Consider the following 23,373-nt stretch of genomic DNA (forward strand, 5'->3'; position numbering starts at 1 on the left):
TGCTGGGGATTTGGCCTGAAACCTAGGCATGTGCCCTGACTGGGAATTGAATGAGCGAACCTTTGGTTCACCAGCTGGCACAAAATCCACTGAGCCACACCAACCAGGGCAGTAAAAGCCATCTTAACTAATCCTCTGATTTGTTTGGCTGGGGTGTTTTCTCTTTTCTTCCCCAAACTTTAATCATATTCTGTGCTTGTCTAATAGTCTTACCCCTTTGTAATGACGGAACAAATGTGTTTTCAAGCACCATGTTATTTGGCATCAAAACTGATAAATTTTTGTTCATTTTATATTTAAGAAAGTTGCCCAAAATTCCATGACTTTGTGGTAGTGGAACTGGAATTAGAATTCTGGTCTTCTCATGCTAGGTGTGATTATTAGTCTCTATATTACTTGATGCTACCTATGATGTTTTTGTTTACTTGTTTATAACTATAAATACATGATGATATAAATATATGACAAATAATTCTGGAAAGATATTTCTAGTAATTTATGATAAAGGCAGGAAAGTAAAAATTAAAGTTAGATTAAAGCTATAGAGAGATGATTTTGTTAGAGACCTGGAAAAAGATTTCTATTTGAATTTTAGCATAAATTTAGATTTCAGACACTAAGTACACAAAGAGATCAAGATAAAAAACTGGTTCTAAAGTTTTAAATAAGTGTGTCATTTATCCCTTTACATTAAAGATGTTGAGAAACACAGCAGACAGTGGCTGCATTGTACTTGCAGAAAGTATTTGTATGGCTTTTTATATTTTAAAACTGAATAAAGAGTGAAGATAATATAATGATCTCTAGTTTTATAATGTCTTCTTACTAGAAAACGATCTTAGTCCTTTCCTAGTTCTTTAATCTGTCACAAGATGAGAACTTGGAGAACCTATAGGGATAACTGTTTTAAATATCTCCCTTTAGGTGTGTGTTTGCAGGATTTGGATGGTAGACAAACCAGGGCTGAATTTCTGGGAAATTCCCCAAGAATTATTGATTGAGGAAGTATCCATGTCCTTTAGGAGCTAGACATCTAGATGGCAAATTGATCATATTGGAAATTCTGGACTTTGTGGAAGAGCTTTGTGCACTGGGATGTGATTTGCGTATACTCTGGGTCTGGGACATGATTTGCGTATGCTCTGGGTCTGCTGAAATGCTTGGACAGGAGCTTGGTTGAGACCTCTTAGCTCTATGGCAAAGGTAATTTTGGACTGGGAAAATGTTGAGGGCAGGTGTTACCAGTTGGTTACTTCAGCTACAATGAAACCTCCCTGAGACTCCTGCAGAATGGCTAATGTTGAGGTGCTACAGATAATGTATTATATATCCCCCGGTAGCAGAATATAAGACCTTTTTGAATATATGTATAAAAATTGTTCATTTTAATGTTGAAGGATGTTTCCTATGAATACTTCTGATTTTGACATAATGTCATTCTTTCTGACAGAAATTTTCCCATAGGTTTAACTATTTCTTAACACCTGATTATTTTGAGTGTGATTAAAACAGAGTATGTACATGTAGGCTTTCTGCGGCAGAATATTTATCAAGTTTCTCCAAATTAAAAAAAGGGAGAGTCTAAGCAATAGACTTGTTTTACATTATTTAAAATGAGAATTTTGCCTGAGACCATTCCCACCAAGATCCTGGAATTTATGTTATGTTCGTGTGCCTTGGCTCATAGTAATTTTTTTAGTCCTAAAAATTATTTCACTAGTCAATAAAAATTGTCAAAACTCATTTTAAAATTTGCTACAAAGATTGGATTTGATTTATTTTTTAATTTTTTTTGTTCTCACCTGAGGACATTTTTTTTTCATTGCTTTTAGAAAGAGAGAGGAAGGGAGAAAAACACTGATGCAAAAGAGAAGCATGGATTGGCTGCCTCCTGTATGCACCAGGACCAGGGATTACAGGTGTCTGGTTGAGGAACAAATGCACAACCTAGGTACATGCTCTGACTAGGAATCGAACCCACAACCTTTTTTGGTTACAGGATGAGGCTCCAACTAACCAAATCACACTGACCAGGGATGCTTTGTTTTTTAAAGACAAGAAAATGGGGCTTGTTGAAGTTAAATAATTTGTTCGTATTCATTTGCTTGAGAAGGAATCTAACCTCCATTAAGTACCTAGCCTGTTGTGTTTCAGAGCTCTTTCTGCAGACAGTGCATGTGCAGTTCTCAGACACATTCCCTGGGTTAGCACTGGTAATATTAGGTTATGATTAGACATAGTAGGAGTCTTCTGAGCCCGTGTTTTTTGTTCTAGGTGCTGTATTCATTATCTTTCTTGCTTGGCTAGGCTGCTGAGATTTGGAGTGTAGATTATATAAAGACCAAATAGTTGTAAGATGAACACAGAACACTCCTACATCTCAATAGAAGAAACATGCATTAAGACCCATCACCATAGGGAGTCCTCAAACCATATTTCAGTGCTAACTGGTTAGAGTGGCTGGTTCTTTTTAACCCGTTCCTCTGAAATATTGTAAGATTGAATTTAAAAAGATATTTTATCATTTATAAGCATTAATCTGTTTTCTAATCTAACTCTTCTTATAAACAAATGAAGGTAAGCCCAAGGAAGAGGCTAGCTCTGTTTTTTTTGTTGTTGTTGTTGTTTTGTTTGTTTGTTTTTCATTATTCTGCCAGAATGCTTAGAATAGAATTTTGAGACATTGGAAGGCAAGCTCCACAACATTCATAAGTTGAGAGCCCGTGAGGAGTTTAGTGTGCTCTTTTAAAGCTTGTAAGAATTTGCCCTGGCTGGTGTGGCTCAGTACATTGGGCACAGGCCTACAAACTAACGGGTCACTGGTTTGGTGTCTGGTCAGGGCATGTGCCTGGGTTGCAGGCCAGGTCCCCAGCTGGTACACATGGAGGGCAGTCACACATTGATGTTTCTCTCCCTTTTTTTTCCTTCCCTTCCCTTCTCTCTAAATAAATAAATAAAATCTTTAAAAAATAAATAAAGCCTATAAGAATTTATAATTTTGTGTTCTAACTTTGGTGAAGAAACAGTAAACGTAAATATTCTTTTCTGAGTGTTCATTGATAGGAAACCGTGACTAGAAGGCAGTAATAGCCAGAATTACCAATTTTTTGAGTGCTTGTTGGAATCTCAGCTAGGTAATTCATTAAGCAAGTTTCATTCCAAAGCTTTTACACTTTCTGTTTCTCTGCTGCCTGAGAATTAACAGGGTTGCCTTACAGAAAAGAGATAAATTCTTAATTGGTGTGCTTAGAAGGTAGGTTGGTCTAAGAGGTCATTTTATACACAGTATAAATACCAAACTTTTGAAAGACAAAGTGAATCTTGAAAGCAGCAAGGGGGAAGCATCTTATCATACCCAAGGAGTCCTCAATCAGATTGTCAATAGACTTCTCATCATAAACTCTGGAGGTGAGAAGTCAGTGGACCAATATAGTCAAAGTTGTAAAAGAAAAAAAAAAAGACTATCAACCAAGAATTCTGTATCTGGCACAAATGTACTTCAAAAGTGAAGGAGCCATTCCCAGATAAACAAGAGATAAGGAAGTTTACTACCATTAGACCTGCCCTGCAAAAAATGCTAAAGAGGGTCCTATAGATTAAAATGAAACTACACTAGAGAACAACTTGAAGCCATGTGAAGAAACAAAGATCTCAGTACTGTTGGCTGGGTGGCTCAGTTGGTTGGAGCATCATTCTGTACACCAAAAGGTTGTGGATTCAATTCTAGGTCAGGGCACCTACTTAGGCTATGAGTTTGATCCCCAGTAGGGGCAGGCATGTTCAGGAGGCAACTGATTGATATTTCTGTCTCGTCCCCTCCCCTCCTCACTCCCTCCATATCTCTCTCCTCCTCTCTCTCAAATCAGTAAACATATCCTTGGGTGAGGATTAAAAAATTAATGAAAACAAATAAATTTTAAAAGATCTTAGTAAAAGTGAATACATGGGCAATTATAAAAGCTAGTGTTATTGTAACACTAGTTTGAAACTTCACTCTTGTTTTCTACCTGATTTAAGAGACTAATACATTAAAAAGTGGGATTTATTCATAAAATGTAAGAATTTTTAACATAGGAAAATCTACCAGTGTAAAATACCACATTAATAGAATGAAAGACAAAGACCACATACTCATCTCAATTGTTGCAATAAAACTATTTGACAAAACTCAACAAACTGGGAACAGAAGGAAACTATCTGAAGATAATAAAAACCATATATGAAAACCCACAGCTAACATATTCCATGGTGAAAAAACAAAAGTTTTCTCTTTAAGATCAGGAATAAGGCTAAGAATCCTACTCTTCTTTATTATTATATGACCGAATTTATTTATTTTAATTTATTTTTTATTGTATTTTTCCCCTAGGATATTTCCTTTTAATACTTTTATTTAACATAGTACTGGAAGTTCTAGCCAGACTAGATAGACAAGAAAAAGAAATTAAGGCTTACAAATTAGAAAGGAAAAAGTGGAATTGTTGGCGGATGATGTGACCTCATATGTATTTGGCCTAAACAGGCCAAAAAGTCTGTTTAGATTTTTTCCATAAAATAAGACATATTTTTCATTTTCACCAATAACTTTATTGATTTGGATATTATTCTCAATTAGTGTCTTGATTCGATTGCTGTCAACTTCAGCTGGTCTGCCCCAACCATGGAGCATTGTCCAACAAGAAACTTCGCAAACCACTTTTGACATGTTCGGTCAGTCACAACACCTTCTCCATATACTGCATACACCTTTTTTGCGTTTCTGTTGCATTTTTACCTTCCTTGAAATAATAAAGCATATATACAGAAAATGTTGCTTATTTTCTTTCATCTTCAATATTAAAATGGCTTCACAAAAATTCACCAGTTTTGATAGTTTTTTTTAAATGCATGCTGATATGACAACTGTCACAATACAGTCTAGCAAAATTGTTTCAAAATGAAGTTAAAGACAACTAAGCGCTACCAAATGAACTTTTTGGCCAACCCAATAGAAAACCCTAATATTTCTACAAAAAAAAACTGTTTGAACTAGTAAATGAATTCAGCAAAGTTAGCAGGAGACAATCAATACACAAAAATCAGTATGTACTTTTTAACTAAAAGAGATAAACTAAGTGCTGAAGAAACATACTTTAGGCAGGGGAAATGATTCAAAAGAATAGTTTCTCTCTTATACATGCATGCAAAGAAAAAAGTTCAAAGTGTAGAAAAAGACTGCAATAAGAGGAAGAAACTAAAGAGATTTACTATCTTAAAATGTCTGCATGTTAAAATGGTCATTGAAGATTATACACCTTTTTAAAGAGTTTTGCTCTAAAGATGTCAACTTTAAGCAAAAGTATTAAAATCAAGGCTAGTAATTTCAGAACCAAATAGGGTTCCCTGGGAGAAGTAAATTTCTGTTACTGAAACTGTTCAGGCATACATGTAACTTGAGAAGACTGCAACAGGGGTGACTTCTCACTGATGGAGGCTGAATTAGTTGAGATATATTTAGCCTTCCATGTACAATTGCAATAAAGCAAATTTCAATATTGCAATAAAGTGAGGATACGTGACATTCTTTGGTTTCCCAGTGCACATAAAAGTTATGTGTATGTTATCCTGCAATATGTTAAGTGTGCAATAGCATATTTCTAGTAAAAGTAGTGTATATGCCTTAATTTAAAAAAAAACTTCATTGCTAAAAAGTGCTAAAATTTATCTGAGCCTTTAGTGAATTGTAATCTTTTTTGCTGGTGGAGTGTTTTGCCTTAGTGTTGATGAAAAACATAGTATCTGCAAAATTCAGTAAAGCAAAGCACAATATATTGAGGTGTGCCTGCATACTAACAATGAACAATCCAGAAAGGAATCAGAAAAATAAGTCCATTTATAGTACACTATAAAGAATGAAATACTGAGAAATTAACCAAAGAAGTGAAAGACTTGTACAATGAAATCTACAAACACTGCTGAAAGAAATTAAAAAAAACATAAATAAATGGAAACACATCCCATGTTCATGAATTGGAAGAATAATACTATTAAGATTCCAGTACTACTTAAAGTGGTCAATAGATTCAGTACCATCCCTGTCAAAATCCATTGATATTCAGTATTTTTTTGCAAACATAGAAAAACCCATCCTAAAATTCATATAGAAACTCAAGGTACCTTAAATAGCCAGAATATCCTTGAAAAAGATCAAGGCTGAAGGATTCACACTTTTTGATTTCAAAACTTACTACAGAGCTACTGTAATCAAAACAGGGTACAACTGGCATGAAGACAGACCTATAGACCAATGGAATAGAATAGACAGCCCAGAAATGAACCTTTGCATATACTCAGTTGATTTTTAATAATGGTGCCAAGACCATTTAATGGGCAAGTGTAGTCATTTTATAAATGGTGCTGTACAAACTACTCACATGCAAAAGAATGAAGTTGGACCCTTACCTAACACTAGATACAAATATTAACTCAAAAATGAATCAAAGATATAAACGTAAGACCTGAAGCCATAAAACTCTTAGAAGAAAATGTACAAGAGTTTTTTGACACTGGATTTGGCAGTTGTTTCTAACTGTGATATCAAAGGTACAGCCAACAAAAGAAAAATCAGACAAGTTGGACTTCATGAAAATGTTTAAATTGTGTGCATCAAAAAAAAATAAAGTAAACAGGCAATCTACAGACTGGGTGAAAATATTTGCAATTATATCTGATAAGGGATTGATATGCAGACTATATGGAGAACTTCTAAAACTCACAACAAAAGAGCAAAAAAAAAGCAAATTAAAAATAGAGGACTTAAGTAACATTTCTCCAAAGAAGACATGCAAATGGCCAATAAGCACATGAAAGGTGCTCAACAGTGATCATTAGGGAATAGAAATCAAAAGTACAATGAAATATCATCTTACACCATCAGGATGGCTACTGTAAAAAAAGAAGGAACAGAAAATAACGTGTATTGGTGAGGATGTGGAGAAACTGGAACCCTGTGCACTGCTACTGGAAAATGGTATGAAAGATGCTAAGAACATTAAAAATATAATTATCTCTCGAACCAGAAATTTCCACTCAGTATGTGCCCAAAAGACTTCAAATCAAGGTCTCAAATAAGTCAAATATTTGGACATTCGTGGTAATAGCAGCATTATTTATGATAGCCAAAGCATGGAAGCAACCCATGTATGTCAGCGGATATATGGGTAAATAAAATATGGTTTATAAGTACAATAGAACACTATTTAGCCTTAAAAGGGTAGGAAATTCTGACATAAGGTACAACATAGATGAACCCTGAGGAGGTATGCTAAGTGAAATAAGTCAGTCACAAAACGACAGATGTTGTATGATTCCACTCAGATGAAGTAGTTTGAGTAGTCAAAACCAGAGACAGAAAATAGAATGGTGGGTGTCCAGGGCTAAAGGAAAAGGAATTGAGTATAGAATTTCACCTTTCCAAGGTGAAGGAAATTTGGGAGGTACAGAGCTTTAGGATTGTGATGGTTGCACAACATTATAAATGTATTTAACACCACTGAGTTGTACACATAAAATGGTTAATATGGTAGGTAGGTTTTATCTTATGTATAATAGTAAAATGGAAAAAAAATGATGGCTGGATTTGATTTGTAGACTGTACATTACTAACCTCTAAATTGTCTTGGAACCCTGCTTTTGGTTTTCTTAAGATAAAGCAGAAGGGAGATGTTAGTTTGACGTGAACAGAATTGTAAAAGTACTCATCTTTTTTTTGATACTTTTATTACAAATACAAACTTGGGGAAAATATGGGAAATTTGGAAACATAATAAACAACTATATTGGATATTGCCAAATGCCAGTTACTCTTCTAAGTTCTTTTTTAAAAAAATTATTGAATTTATTGAAGTGTCATTGGTTAATAAAATTATATAGGTCTCAGGTGAACAATCTATAACATATCGTCTGTACATTATTGTATATTCACCACCCAAAGTCAAAATACATGAAATAGGTATTGATTTTATGATCATATTACAAGGGAGCATATTAAACTATGAGTACATTTATTTATTTCCTTTAAGTGATTTTTCTCTTTGCAGGTATGGCTTTGTTTTCTTATTTTAGTCAGTTTTAAAATTTAACAACAAATGTTACACTCAAAGCAGCCATTTCTCATGACGTCCAGTTGATTACCTAGGGCTGGAGGTGGAGACATAGGACACGAGAAGGTCCTGGCCAGAGGCTAGTCTCTGTGTACCCTCTGTGGTTGAAAGAATGCTTCTTTCTTCATAGATTTTCCAAGGTGACTGGGCTGGTGAGAGCTGAGCTCTTATTTGAACATGGCATCTCTGTTTTTATTTGTTTTTTACTTCAAATCCTCAGGCTTCTCAAAACTATCTCCTCTTCATCTCACCTCATTTTGACTCTCTATCCTCTTCACATCACCATTTCCAGCCCTCTATTTTTAAAAAGTTGGAATAGAAAAGATTCACTAGCTTACTTAAAATTAGCTTTAAAAACTAGGAACAAAAAACACCAAAACATATTTAAATATACAGATAAACCTTACACCTTGTATGACTCAAAATGGATTGTGGGCTTAAATATAAACATAAATCTGTAGAACTTTTAGGGAAAATATTAGAGAAAAGCTTTAGGATATAGAAATTGGCAGGGTTTTTGACACCAAAGACTTGACACAGAAGTATAATCTCCATAAAGGGAAAGCTTATGAATTAAAAACTTGCCTCTGCCAAAGACCTTGCAAAGTAGCTAAGAAGTCAGACTATAGACTAAGAGACAAAGAACCGAGTTTTTAGAATGCATAAAGAATTCTAAAAACACCACAATAATAAAAAATGCAATTAGGCATTGGCAACAGAGACATGAAATGTTTTACTGAAAAATATATACAAATGACAAAAAGAACATGGAAAGCTGTTGAACATCATCTGTTGGGAAAATGCAGATTAAAGCCACACACACAAAATAATTACACCACCAAGTGCTAACAAGGATGGGGAGAAATGGTCACTCACACATTGCTGGTGAGTAAGTGGCATGCCACTCTGGGAAACAGTTTGGTAGTTTCTTATGAAACTAAACATGGTTACCCTGTGTCCTAGCATTGTAGTCTTATGAATTCTCCCAGAGAAATGGACATTTGTATTCACACTAAGACTTGTTCATAGAAACTTTATTTGTAATAAGTAGTCAAAAACTGGAAGCAACCCAGGTGCCCTTCTGTGGGTGACTAATTAAATAGGGGTATCCATGCATGGAACACTGCTCAGCAGTAAAAGGGGGAACAGTTCTTGCTACCTGTAGCAACCTGAATGAATCACCAGAGAATTATGCTGAGTAAACAGCCAGTCCCAAGGTTGTATTTGTGTGATTCCACATACGTGAGTTTTGAGATGACAGCATTTTAGACATGAACAACAGATCAGTGATTGCTGGAGCTAGGGGAGGGGGGAGCAGAAGGTGGGTTGTTGTAAAAGGGCAGCACCTGCGGTCCTTGTGATGAAGGAATATTATGAATCGTGACTGTGGTGGTGGATTCATGAACCTATGCCAGTGAGAATATTGTGTAGAAGTTAATAGGTGCACAAACACATAAATGAGTACACATAAGTGAAACTGGGGAAATTTGAACAAGATATGTGGTTTTGTCAATGTCAATATCCTGGTTGTGATCTTACACCATAGCTTTTGGAGAATGGTACATTGGGGGAAACTGGGTAAAATGTACCTCTCTCTTTTAGTTCTTACAGCTGTGTGTGAATCTACAATTATCTCAGTAAAAATTTATATTAAAAATACACATAGGCAAACACATAAGCAAAACAATTTTTTTAAAGGTAAGAAAGACCCATTTTGTGAGTTAAAGATTCTAAAACTGCCTCATAGGTACTGTGTTCATTTTCAGTGATGAGAATTATTTGCAGAGGACCTTTTGGGGGATGAGAGTGGGTAGTTGATGAGAGACAAGGCGACGTGTTTAATTTTCTTAAACAAAAGTGGATCCTATCCTCTACCCATACCCTAATCCTTGAAGAAGTATGTAATTTTATATCTGAGGTGACAGATCTAATCATCTGCAAGGAAACTGAGTGGTTCTTAAGCATAGCCCTGGGGAAAGCTACACAGTATGGGACTCTAATATACTGCCAAGTGTGGCCCCTGGTATGACTGACCTGTGTATATGTACCATCAAGAATCTTAAAGTCTAGGCTGGCACACCCCTTGCTTTATATCTAAACATGTAGTGCCTTGTACACAATAGCCCTGCTTGCGTAATTCTGAGGTAAATTTCACTCAGTTGAATTTTTCTAAGGAAATGAAATGTTATTCAATAGTTATATAGCATAACATATGACATTAAAATGTTAGCAATAATATGGCCAACTTCAGCCCATGTAAACTTAAAAGATGTTAACATTAGGCACATACAGTCTTATCAAGGGTATGTATGATAATAAGTATGTAATAATAGACTACAGTACAGGCTCTGAGTTCTGACTCTTAACCATTTGCTCCTGGACCGTAATTAGAATCATTCAGAGGCTTAGTTTCCTTATCTATAAAATACAATCGTGTATTCAGATATCTCCATAAAGTTGTGACAGTTATGCACTTTGACTTATAATGCAAGCTGATGTCATTACAAATGAAAAATCTAAATTACTGCTATTTCTTTATAAAATTCAGGTCACAGTAGGGTTTTCAGTCTCGGCAGTGTAAACATTTTGGACCAGATACAGTAAGTTCTTGGGGAGAAAAAGACTGGCATTGTATTTGTCAACATCCCTGGCTTTTGCCCTTTAGATAAAAGTACCATAGCCCCCTCAGTTGTGCCCATCAAAAATATCAAGATGTTGTCACACAGCCCTGGAGGACCAAATTGCCTCCAATGTAAAACTACTAGGTTATAGGGAGAAAGTTATCATGTGTTACTTTTGTAATAAGAGAATTTAATATTTGAGAACATGTCTCTCACACACAAATTTGCAGAGGCTGGTCCATTCACATGTAAGAGTACTCCATTTTCCTCCATATGGTCCTGTTTGGGTTTGGCATGATTTCTGAGAGACCATGCTCAGATTGGTCTGACATCTGGAGCCTCGCAGTGAGCTAGGCTGAGGCTGGAGCCCTTACATGCAATAGCAGCATAGATTCTGAATTGTGGGTAGGAAGGAGTCTGTGCTTGTCTTTTGAGATAGACACAGTGAAAAGATCATTTGCAATAAGCCAAGAATTACCAAATTTAAGTTTCTGTGATTCAGTGAAATTTACTTTGAAATACCGTAAGTATGTCTTATATTTGATAGAAAATCTCCCCAGCCCCCCAAAACCATGGTATGGGCATTTTTTAGGGCCCTGAGTACTCCTAATAGACACTTAGTCTGGGTGTAAATTCATAAAGTTCAAGAGTGCCTGCCTGTCAGATGGTGAATAATGAAATCTCAGTGTCTTCTAGGGACTGCTTCATTATTTAGTGAGGCTGTTCATCTTTTCGTCTAGTCGTTGGCCATTGTTTTTCTTTAGTGAATTGCCTATTCTTGCCCTTTTCTTACATTTTAGTTGCAATATTCTTTCCCCCATTTTCTTCATTTTTTCTCCTTGCTGTTAATTTATATAAATTTTTGCTTAAGATGTAAGGTTATTACTTTGTAACTCTTCCTTGCTTGCCTTTTCTCCTTCTCCTCCTCTTTGATACAATCCTTTTGTTTTTTTTAAATAGATGAGTTGATCTCATTTAATCATATTGTATTTGTGTTTAATACAGTTCATCTAATTTTTATGCTTTCCTTTTGTTGCTTTCTCTTTTGATTTGAGGCTTAATTTTCAGATAAACATTTAAAATGTTTAAACCTTTATTTTTCAAATTACCTTAGAAATAAAATAGTGTCTGTGGTGATCTCTTCCTTTCAGTAAAATATCAGGGCAAGTCCTGAGATATTTTACTCTTTATTATAGTTAAATAATGATTTTTCTATTTTTGTGGCTTATACTTCAAAAAATTTACTTTCTACTCTTCTAACCTTATTTCCACATTTCCTTTACCTTAAATATCTATCTTTCACAATACAGCTTCCTCATTTGCAGTTCTTCATAAGTAATCTTTTTGGCCAGACAGTTTTCATGAAGGATTTTTTCCCCCTCCTCAAGAAAGTGTACATGGATGATATACTTCCTGAGTCTCCTTTCTGCAACCTCAAATGGGAACCAGTTTTGCTTCTCTAGAATTGTTAGGTTATGCTATTTTTGAAGTGACATACAGTAAACTGTCACCTAGCATAAGTGTAGACTTAGAGTACAATTTGAAGTTTGACATTTATACACCTTGTAGTGAAATCATCACTCTAATCAAGAGAATGAATGTACCCATCACCATGAAAGTTTACTTGTGACCTTTGGTGATCGTTCCAACCCTCACTTTCCCATCTCTAGACAAACACTGATCTGCTTTTTGTCACTGTTGCTTAGTTTATGTTTTAAACTACTTTATATAAATGGAATCATATAAAATGTACTTTTAGGGGGGTCTGACTCAGCATAATTATTTTGAGATTCATCCATGTTTCTGTATGTATCAGAATTTATTCTTTTGTCACTCAAATGTTCTTTTAAAATTCTTTTTAAAAAATGGTATGTATTTATTATAAAACAGTAAAGAAATGTTTAATGGGGAAAAAAAGAAAAGTTCCCAATCTTGAGTTTATTCTTTTTTATTATTGAGTAGTATTCTGTTGTGTAGATAGTACACATTTCATGTATTCGTTCACCTGTTGATGGAAATTTGGGTTGTTCCAAGTACTGATTGATCATAACTAAAGCTACTATAAACATTCATCTGCAAGTCTTTGGATGGACCCGTGCTTTCATTTTTTCTGGGCAAATATCTAGGAGTGCAGTGGCTAGGTCATATGGTGTAGGTGTATGTTTAACTTGGTAAGACATTGTGCCCTGGCTGGCGTAGCTAAGTGGATTGAGCACGGGCTGTGAACCAAAGTATCACAGGTTCGATTCCCAGCCAGGGTACATGCCTGGGTTGCAGGCCATACCCCCAGCAACCGCACATTGATGTTTCTCTCTATCTCCCTCCCTTCCCTCTCTAAAAATAAATAAATAAAATCTTAAAAAAAAAAAAAAGAAAGAAATTGCTGGGCCTCTTCTAAAGAGGTGATGCTGTTTTGCTTTCCTACCAGCTATGTATAAAAGAATGTCCCCATTACTCCTTCTCACCCACCTTTTGTATGATTGGTCTTTTTCATTTTGGACATTATAATAGATGTGTAGTTTATTGTTGTAATTTATGCTAGCTTTTCCTTAATAGCTGATACAGAGTATCTTTTCATCTGCTTAGATGACATTTGTATAATTGCAGATTTTTAAAAATTGAGTGGTTTATTCAGGGTCTTTTACACATTCAGGATATATTAATCAAATAAGTGATTTGCAAACATTTTCTCTCAGTGGGTAGTTTGCCTTTTCACTTGCATAACAATGTCTTTTGGTGAATATATCTATCAGTTTCTTCTTTTATATCTAGTGGGATTTTTTTTCCTCATTTATGAAATCTTTGTTTCAAGGTTACAAAGATAATCTGTGTTTTCTTCTTGAAGCTTTATAATTTTAGTTTTTATGCTTAGAACTACTGTTCATCTAAACTTTTAGTTCAAGTGCCTTGTGTCACCTAAGGGTAAAGGCTTACTTTTCCCCCAGTAGATTTGTCCAGTTGCTCCAGCTCTGTATGTTGAGAAGGTATATGTTTCTCTGTTGAATTGCATTGATGCATTTGTTGAAAATTAAATGACTACAAATGTGAGTTTATTTCTGGACTTTCTCCTGTTCCATTAATCTTGATTGCTATAGCTTTTTTTTTTTTTTTAGTGTGGTAAGATATGAGTAACGTAAAAGTTACATTTTTAACCATTTTTAAGTGTACAGTTTTGTGGTATTAGGTATGTTTACATTTGTTTTCACATCAGTACCATCCAGCTCCAGAACTTTTTCATCATCCCAGACTGAAACCCTAACTACTCCTACCCCAGACCCTGGCCATTCTGCTACTTCATTCTAGTTTCTGCCTATGACTACTTGACTACTCTAAGTACCTCATTTAAGTGGAATCTTACAGTATTTTTCCTTTTGTGACTGCTTATGTCACTTAGCATAAGTGTAGACTTAGTCTTCAAGGTTTAACAATTTTGTAACATATCAGAATTTTCATTCTTTTTAAGATTGAATAATGTTCTGTTGTATAAATTACATTTTGTTCACTTATTGGTTATAGGCACTTGGGGTTGCTTCCACTCTTTGGCTATTTTGATGCTACTATGAACATGGATGTCCAAATATGAGTCCCTGCTTTTTGCTTTCAGTTCTTTTGAGTTTATACCTAGAAGTGGATTTACAGGATCATATGGTAATTGTTTAATTTTTTGAAGAACTGCCTTACCATTCTTTACAGTAGCTGCACATTTGACTCCTACTAGCAGTACACAAGGGTTCCAGTTTGTCCACATCACTGACTTCACTTACTCCACTTCTCCACTTACCAAAACTTGCTATTTTCTGTGTGTGTTTTTTTATAGTAACCATCCTAATGGGAATGAGGTGGTATCTCAAATGGGAGTAAGGTGGTATCACATTGTGGTTTTGATTTGCATTTCCCTAATGATCAGTGATGATAAATATCTTTTCATGCGCCTGCTATCCATTTGTATGTCTTCTTTAGAGAAATGTCTATTCAGGTTCTCTCCATTTTTTAATTAAGTTGTTTTCTGTTGTTTGCTGTTGAGTTGTGGCAGTTCTTTATGATATTCTGTATACTAATCCTTCATCAGATATATGATTTGCAAATATTTTTGCCCATAATAAAAATTTAAGGACATTTTTCTTTAAATACAGAAATAGAAGAGTTGAGAGAATGAATATCCATTCACTTACCATTGAGATAGACCTGACAGTTATTAACATTTTCCATATTTGTGTTATATACACATATACTTTCATGCACACACAAATTATATTGCTGAAATGTTTTAGAGAAAATTACAGACAGCGGACATTCACCCAAGCATTCACTTTGAAAAATAAGGACAGTTCTTACATCTGCCATATATCCTTCATATATATTCTCCAAAATACTATTTCAAAATAATATGTGTTAATGGGGAAAATGATGCCACAGCTCTACTGCTTTTTAATTATACTGTAGAAACTAATCTTTTGGGATAAGTTCACTGGTGGTATTCCTCAAAGTCTGAGCATTTGCTCACATCATATCATCATCATCATCATTATGAAACACTTCATTTCCTTCATTAGTTGCCTCTCAACTTCTTGCTTTCTCTCTTATTTCCTCTAATCTGTCCTCTACGCCAAAGCCACAATAGTACCTTTAAAACCACATCTGTCTCTGTTTCTTACTCCTCCAGACCCCTTGTATTGCATTTAGAATATACACAATTTGAACTTCTTACCAGAGCACAACATAATCTGCCCTGTTTACCCCTCCAGGCTCATTTCCTCTTCTTTCTCTGCCTTCTCTCTAAGCTCCAGCCATGTAGACCTGCTGCCTGTTTTTCGAACATTGAGGCTTTTCCCTGTATGAGGACCTCTGCACATGCTATTTTCTCCACTACCACCCAATCTTGCTTCCACACGCAACTCTTTTTACCCTTTAGGCTTTAATGTAAATGTTCTCTCTGCAGACAGGCCTTTCCTTATCACGTGTTCAAGCATGTCACCTATTTATTCTCTGACACAGTGCCTTTCCAGAATTTTCATAGTTCTTTATTCAGTGGATAACACATATCATTTAGTTTTAAGATGATTCCCCTCCTCCTTGCACTCTATAGTGGCTGGAATTTATATAGCAGTACCTGGCACACGGTGGTGAGCCGTGAACAGTGAGAGGCACATGTAGTCTCACAAAGCAGTAGTAAAGAGGACTCTTCTCGTCACCTGGTCTGGCAAACTTTTAAAAGTCAATCACATTACTTGGTATTATTTCCACGTGTGTTAAAATCTAATCCAAATTACTCTTGCACTTTAATTATAGGTTTCCCCACTACCTGAAAGCAGAGGTTTCTAAAAGCCGAAATGGCGTGAAGTGGAGAAGCAGTTTTATATACAGAAAATTTTTTAAGCGTTCCCAAACCCAAAATTCAATGCAGGGACATCTTTTATTTTGTTCATCATGATCAAAATGCTTAATTATGTCCAATTTTACACTAAGGTGTAACACCCTAAGAGCTCCCTTATGTTTTTCTAATACCCTAGGACACAGCTTGCTAAGGGACACACAAACTCAATGGAGAGAAAAGGCCCAGAGGCTCCCAGACCGGGCTCAGAACTGTGGGGCTGGGTGTGTGGTGCTGAGGGTGGTTCTGGGGAAGCAGCGTGGTGGGGCCGCTCTCGCTGCTGGGGGGCCACTGCCTCTTTCATCTGCTGCGGAACAAACTCTGAGCTCTATTTTAGCTTTTTGCCTTTTTTTTTTTTTTTTGTAAAAGCAAAAATCCTCTTACAGTTTTTTCAGTTAGTGAAAACAGGTAACTAATGTAGGTCTTTTCTGAAGCGAAGTGGTGTAATATGAACTAAAAAAAGCAGAGGGCACCTGTATATAATAGTGTGACAAATCATTTCAAATGATTTGGGGATTGGGTTTAACCTGAAAATTCAAATGAGCATAAGTTCAAAGCTGAAAGTACAATAAAATATTTTGGATATTTCATATGTCTATAGTATAAAGATTTTGTTTTAGTATTTTCACCATTGTTTTCTTCCTTTCACAGACAGAGACAACACTTGGACTCAGTTCATATCAACAAAAAAGGTAAAAAAAGAAATACGTATATATATATTTTATGGCATATAAAATTCTGTAGATTTAGTAAGATACTAACATACTTTCAGTTCCTTCTGGGGGATTCCTACAACGTTCCCCATACTTTTTTGTGGAAGCATATCATAAATCACATTATATCATGTATTTAAGTATTGTGTATGGAAAGCCAGGTTTAAATCTGAATTCGTATGTGATGTATTGTGTAGCATTTTTCCCCCATCATATATGAAGGGCTTTTTACTCATAGCTAAAATTTCATGGCTTTGTGTGAGAATCAACTTTGTAACTCCCTAGTGACTCCCCCGGGTCTGTTACTGATTGACCGTTGCTGCCCTCAGTATCACCAGAGTCAGTCTGCCTGCAGGTTCCTGGGAGAGGGGACTGGGAGCAGTGAAACCCAGTCTCAGGTCTAAAAGATGCCTTTTAAACACAGAATCTGTTGTAGTTACAGGGGAGTTGTTTTATCCTCAGGTATTAGAAGAGTACATACATGCATGTGAATTTGAAGATAACTTTCACACCTCCAAATTCTCCTGTCTTTTGGAGCTTCTCACATCTATTATGGAGACAATATAAAGAATGCTACTGCGTGATTTATTTTAATATCCATTGAGGGCCTGCCACTGGTTTCTGGAGGGGGAGGAGAGCTTCCTGTGAATCAAAGATCCTTGATACTAAAGTACATCCAGGATTATCCTCACACTAGTGCAGTTCAGACAGCATCAACAGAAAATTTTGAGAAAGAAGTAGCAAGTATTCAGATTAAGAGTAGGACCACTAGAACTACCTCATAAATATGTATAATAATGAAATTCCTTTAGTAATCACTGTTTTTGCTCTTTTCTCTTTCATATCTGTGATTAAATATCCTGACTTCCCTATTGCTCTGTCCTTCTCCTTAATGTTATATATGCTTCTTTGGACCTGATCTGCTCATGAACCCTACCCAAAGAACATACCCACTGCCAACAGTAAGGTGTAGACTTCTCTGCTACTACAATTATAAATTTTAATGCCACCTTCCATCCTTCACCCTTCCCCAAATATTTTTGACTGTGGATGGATTGTTTTCAGACCACTGGTAGTCTAGCCTGATGCCACCTTGTCTGGATCATCTAAGAGCCATAGAGTTCTCTGACCCATCTGGAGCAAAATTAGTGTTGAGAAAAGCACACTTGATATCTTTTGCTTCTTCCCAATCCTTTATACCAGCAGTTAAGAGGTTAGTTATGGAATTATACTATATTTATGAAAGTGATCTTACTCATCATCATAAATGCAGACAACTGTACTTGGACAACAATAAAACAATTAAAAAATAAAATGTGCAGTTGTATAACAACAGAATTGTAAAGTATGGTTGTATCAGAATAGAAATTGTGATTTTTTTTCTTTTTCAGTTCAAATACAGATTGTTCTATAAAAGTGTCAGGGTTTGGGTTCGGGTTCAAAAATTTCCCTGAGATGAAAGTTATCAAATGATCAGAGATGATTCTGAACAAGAGACTCTAATAGGTTGTCTCGTTGAGCCCCTGTGTTTGACACATGAGGAAGCTGAGACTTACAGAACCAAGGGATGTGCCCAAGGTTAGAGGAGCAGTTTCAGTTTGAATTGATTTTATCTTATGCCAGCCCAGTGTTACATTCTCTTTGACTAGTCTCATATCAAATATGGAATCCTGCAATATCCCTGTGTTTTCTCTTTTAGCCAATATTCCTAGAAGAGGAATATAGAGAATTAGTAGGAACTAGAGGGGTAAAGGCGGTAAAAGAGGAGTAGAGATGCCAGTGGAGACGTGTGGGAGGGAAGTCAGCAAGACTGAGTGTACATGGCAGGGAGGAGTATTGAAGAGAGGTAAGAGATACAGTCTGCTTTCAGTTTCTCAAAGTATCTCCTCAATGCTGGGGCTCTGGATGTGCTCCTTGGCTTCGGGAGTTGTGAAGGATAGTTGAGACACCACTTCAGATGAGGTCCTGAAGTATATGTGTTGAAGAAGTGACAGAATGCAAGCTGCCTTGCAGCACACTTGGAGAGGTTATTAGAATCAGATCATGAAAGCCTCAGGTTTTAGTTGTAGGGGATCTAAGACACATGTGACTTAAAATAGCTTGTTCAAAAGCTTTTTGACATTTTGCACCATATCTATATGGGAGAAAAAGAACTTTACCTCACAACATAAGCCATAATTAACTTAAAAAAGACAGGAGGCCTATAAGTAAAAGCTAAAAAAATTAATAGAAATATTTGATACCTGGGCAAACTTTTATTAGGACACCAAAAACACACACCATAAAAGAAAAAATGATGAATTGGACTTCATTGATATTAAAAACTTCTGCTCTTCAAAAGGCACTATTACCCCCCAGTTTTATTAAGATATAATCAATACATAATACTGTATAAGTTCAAGGTATACATAATGATTTTGTTTATGTCTACATGCAAAATGATTACCACAATAAATTTAGTTAATATCACCTCACAGTTATAGTTTTTTCATGTGATGAGAAGTTTTTAAAATCTTCTTAGCAACTTTAAAAATACAATACACTTTTTAACTATATTTACCATGCTGCATATTGCAACCCCAGAAATTATTTATCTTATGGAAGGAAGTTTGCCATTTTAATCATCTTTCCTTATTTCCCATCTCCTCACCACTTGCCTCTGGAAACCACCAGTCTGCTTCTCTGTTTCTTTGAATTTATTTGTTTTTTTTTTTAGATTCTACATAATTGGGATCATACAGTACTGTCTTTCTCTGTCTGACTTATTTCACTTAGCATAATGCCATCAACATCTATCCATGTTGTTGCAAGTGGCAGGATTTCCTTTTCTTTTTCCCTCACCCAAGGATATGTTCATTGATTTTAGTGAGAGAGGAAGGGGATGGGAGTGAGAAAAAGAGAAATGTCATCGTCAAAAAGAAACATTGATTGGTTGCCTCCCAAACTCACCCCAGGCAGGATCAAACCCACAACCTGGTATGTGCCCTGACTGGGGATGGAACCTGCAACCTTTTAATGTATGGGATGGCACTCCAGTCAACTCAGCCACTTGGCCAGGGCTAGGGTTTCCTTTTTCCATTCATCCGTTGATGGGCACATGGGTCATTTTCATGTTTTGGTTATTATGGTAAGTAATGTTGCAGTGAACATAGGATATAGATATCTCTTTGACATAGTGATTTCATTTCCTTTAGATATATAACCACAAGTAGAATTGCTGGATACTGTGGTAGTTCTATTTTTAATATTTTGAGGAAACTTTTTATAGTGGCTGTACCAGTTTACATTCCCACCAAGAATGTGTAAGAGTTCCCTTTTCTCTACATCCTCATCAGCACTTTTATCTTTTTTGTTTATAAAACTTTCTTTTTTATTATTTTCAATATTATTTTGCATTGCTTTTGGTGCATAGTATAGTGGTTAAACAGTCATATACTTTACAAAGTGCTCTCCTGATATATCCATTGCCCACCTGGCCCTGGCACCATACATAGTATTGCAGGATTATTGACTGCATTCCCTGTATTGTATGTTACATCCCTGTAACTATTTTGTAACTACCAATTTGTACTTCTTAAATCCCTTTACCTCATTGACCCATTCCCCCAAACCCAAAGGTCCTCACCTCTGGCAACAACCAGTCCACTCTCTGTGTCTGTGAGTCTGTTTCTATTTTGTTTATTTATTTTGTTCTTTAGCTTCTACTTACAAGTAAAATCATATGGTATTTGTCTTTCTCTAATTAACTTTTTCATGGAGCATAATACCCTCTAGGTCCGTCCATACTGTCACAAATAGGGTTGTTTTCTTAGTTTCTCTTTCTGGTAGTTCATTATTGGTATATAAAAATGCAACCAATTTCTGATTATTAATTATGTATCCTGTTACCTGCATGAATTCATTCATCAGTTCCAGTGATTTTTTTTGGTGGAATCTTTTGAGTTCTTTGTATACAGGATCATGTCATCTGCAAATAATGACAGTTTCACTTTTTCCTTTCCACTTTAAATACCTCTTATTTCTTTTTGTCTGATTGCTGTGACTAGGACTTCCAGGACTGTATTAAAGAAGAGTGGTAAAAGTGAACATTCCTGTCTTGTGTCTGATCCTAAGGGAAATGTGTTTCATTTTTCCTCCTTGAGAATGATGTTGGCTGTGGGTTTGTCATATATGGCCTTTATTATGTTGAGGTATGTTCCCTCTATTCCCACTTTTTTTTTATCATAATGGGTGCTGGATTTTGTCAGATGCTTTGTCTACATCTATTGATGTGATTATATGATTTTTTTATCCTTCATTTTGTTTATGTGGTGTATCATGTTCATTGATTTGCGCATATTGCACCAACTTTGCATCCCAAGAAAAGATCCTGGTATATGATAATTTTAGTGCACTGTTGGATTTGGTTTGCTGATATCTTTTACCTTTTTGATAACGGCCACTCTAACACTTGTGAGTTAATATCTCATTGTGGTTTTGATTTCTGTTTCCCTGGTGATTAGTGTTGTTGAATACAATCTTTTCATGTACCTATTATACATTTGAATATCTTCTTTTGGAAAAAATGTCTATTTAGGATCTTTGCCCATTTTTACATTAGATTATTCGGTGGGGGTCTTTTTGTTGTTGTTTTGAGTTGTTGAATTCCTTATATGAGTATGTTTTGGATTTTAATTTTTATCAGATGTGTGGTTTGTAAATATATTTTCCTATTCTGTAGGTTGCCTTTTCATTTTGTTGTTTCTTTTGCTGTACAGAAGCTTTTTAGTTTGATTTAGTCCCACTTGACTTTTTTATTGTGTTGCTTACACTAGTGTCATATCCAAAATATCATTACCAAAATCCATGTCAAGGAGCTTTTTTCCTGTGTTTTGTCGTATATTTTTTTGTGGTTCACATTACATTTAAGTCTTTAATCCATTTTGAGATAATTTGTGGGTGGAATGAGGTAGAGATCTAGTTTTATTCATTTGCATGTGAATATCTTATTTTCCCGACACTCTTTATTGAGGAGACCATCTTTTCTCTGTTGAGTATTTTTGGCTTCCTTGTCAAATACTAGTTTACGCTGTATGCTTGGGTTTATTTCTGGGTTTCCTTGCCTGTTCCATTGGTCTATATGTCTCTTTATGCTAGTATCATACTGTTTTAATTGCTATAGCTTTGTACTGTAGTTTGAAATCAGGAAATGATTTATCTGGTTTTGTTCTTCTTTCTCAGGTTTTGTTTGGCTGTTTAGGAACTTTTGTGAAACCAAATGAATTTTAAGATTTTTTTTTTAATTTCCATAGAAAATATGCCATTGTATTTGTGGTAGGGATTATATTAGATCTACAAATGGCTTTGGGTAATATGGACATTTTAACAGTATTAATTGTTCTAGTGCACATACTTGGGATGTTTTTCCATTTATTTGTATCTTCTTTAATTTCTTTCATTAGTATCTTACAGTTTTCAGGGTAGAGATCTTTCACCTCCTTGGTTATATTTATTTTAAAATAGTTTATTGTTTTGGTGCTACTGTGAAAGGGATTTTATTTTTATTTAGATAATTTACTATTAGTGTAAAGAAACATGACAGATTTGTATGTTACTTTTGTATCATGCAACTTTATTGAATTTGTGTATTAGGAAAAAACAGTTTGGGAGGTAGTTTTCAGGATGTTTTTTATATATAATCATGCCATCTATAAATAGAAACGATTTTATTCTTTCTTTCTAATTCTGTTGCCTGTAGTCTTTCCTTGCCTGAATGTTCTGGTAGGACTTTTCTCTTACTATGTTCAGTAGGAATGGTGAGAGTGCGCCCCCTTCTCTTATTCCAACCTTAGAGGAAACGTTTTCAACCTTTCATTTTTGAGTTAGGTGTTAGCTGCGGGCTTGTCATATGTGTCCTTTATTATGTTGAGTACATTCTTTCTATACCCCATCTGTTATGAGGTTTATCATGAATGGATGTTGAATTTTGTCAGATTCATTTTCTATATATATTGAGATGGACCATATGATTCTATTTTTAAAAGACTTTATTTATTTATTTTTAGAGAGAGCTAAAAGAAGGGAGAAAGAGAGGGAGAGGAATATCAGTGTGTGGTTGCCCCTGTGCGCCCCCTACTGGGGATCTAGTCTACAACCCAGGCATGTGCTCTGACTGGGAATCAGACTGGCAACCCTTTGGTTCGCCGGCCAGCACTCAATCCACTGAGCCACACCAGCCAGGGCTGATTCTTTTATTCTATTAATTTGATGTATCACATGTATTGATTTGCATATGTTGAACCATTTTTGCATCCTAGGGGTAAATCTCACTTGAACATGGTATATGATTTTTTTAATGTGATGCTGAATTTGTTTTTTTATATCTATGTCATCAGAAATATTGGCTTGTAGCTTTCCTGTCTTGTAGTGTTCTTATCTGGCTTTGGTATCAGGATAGTGCAGAACTGGCATAATTATTTTGGAAGCATTTGAGAAGGATTGGCATTAATTCTTCTTTAAATGTTTAGTAAAATTCACTAGTGAAAACC

General features: G+C 35.5%; 1 protein-coding gene across 2 annotated transcripts in view; it reads left to right on the plus strand.

Moving 5' to 3' along the window:
* Window positions 1–23,373, plus strand: part of TMEM131 (transmembrane protein 131) — a 220,997-nt gene that overhangs the window by 46,257 nt on the left and 151,367 nt on the right. For both annotated transcript variants that reach the window (XM_036030067.1, XM_028517772.2), the window contains exon 3: window positions 16,785–16,825. In XM_036030067.1, the coding sequence (XP_035885960.1) occupies window positions 16,785–16,825 (41 nt within the window). The remainder of the gene's footprint in view (window positions 1–16,784; window positions 16,826–23,373) is intronic.

The sequence above is a fragment of the Phyllostomus discolor genome, chromosome 6 (genome assembly GCF_004126475.2).
Source record: "Phyllostomus discolor isolate MPI-MPIP mPhyDis1 chromosome 6, mPhyDis1.pri.v3, whole genome shotgun sequence".
NCBI classification, from domain to species: Eukaryota; Metazoa; Chordata; class Mammalia; order Chiroptera; family Phyllostomidae; genus Phyllostomus; species Phyllostomus discolor.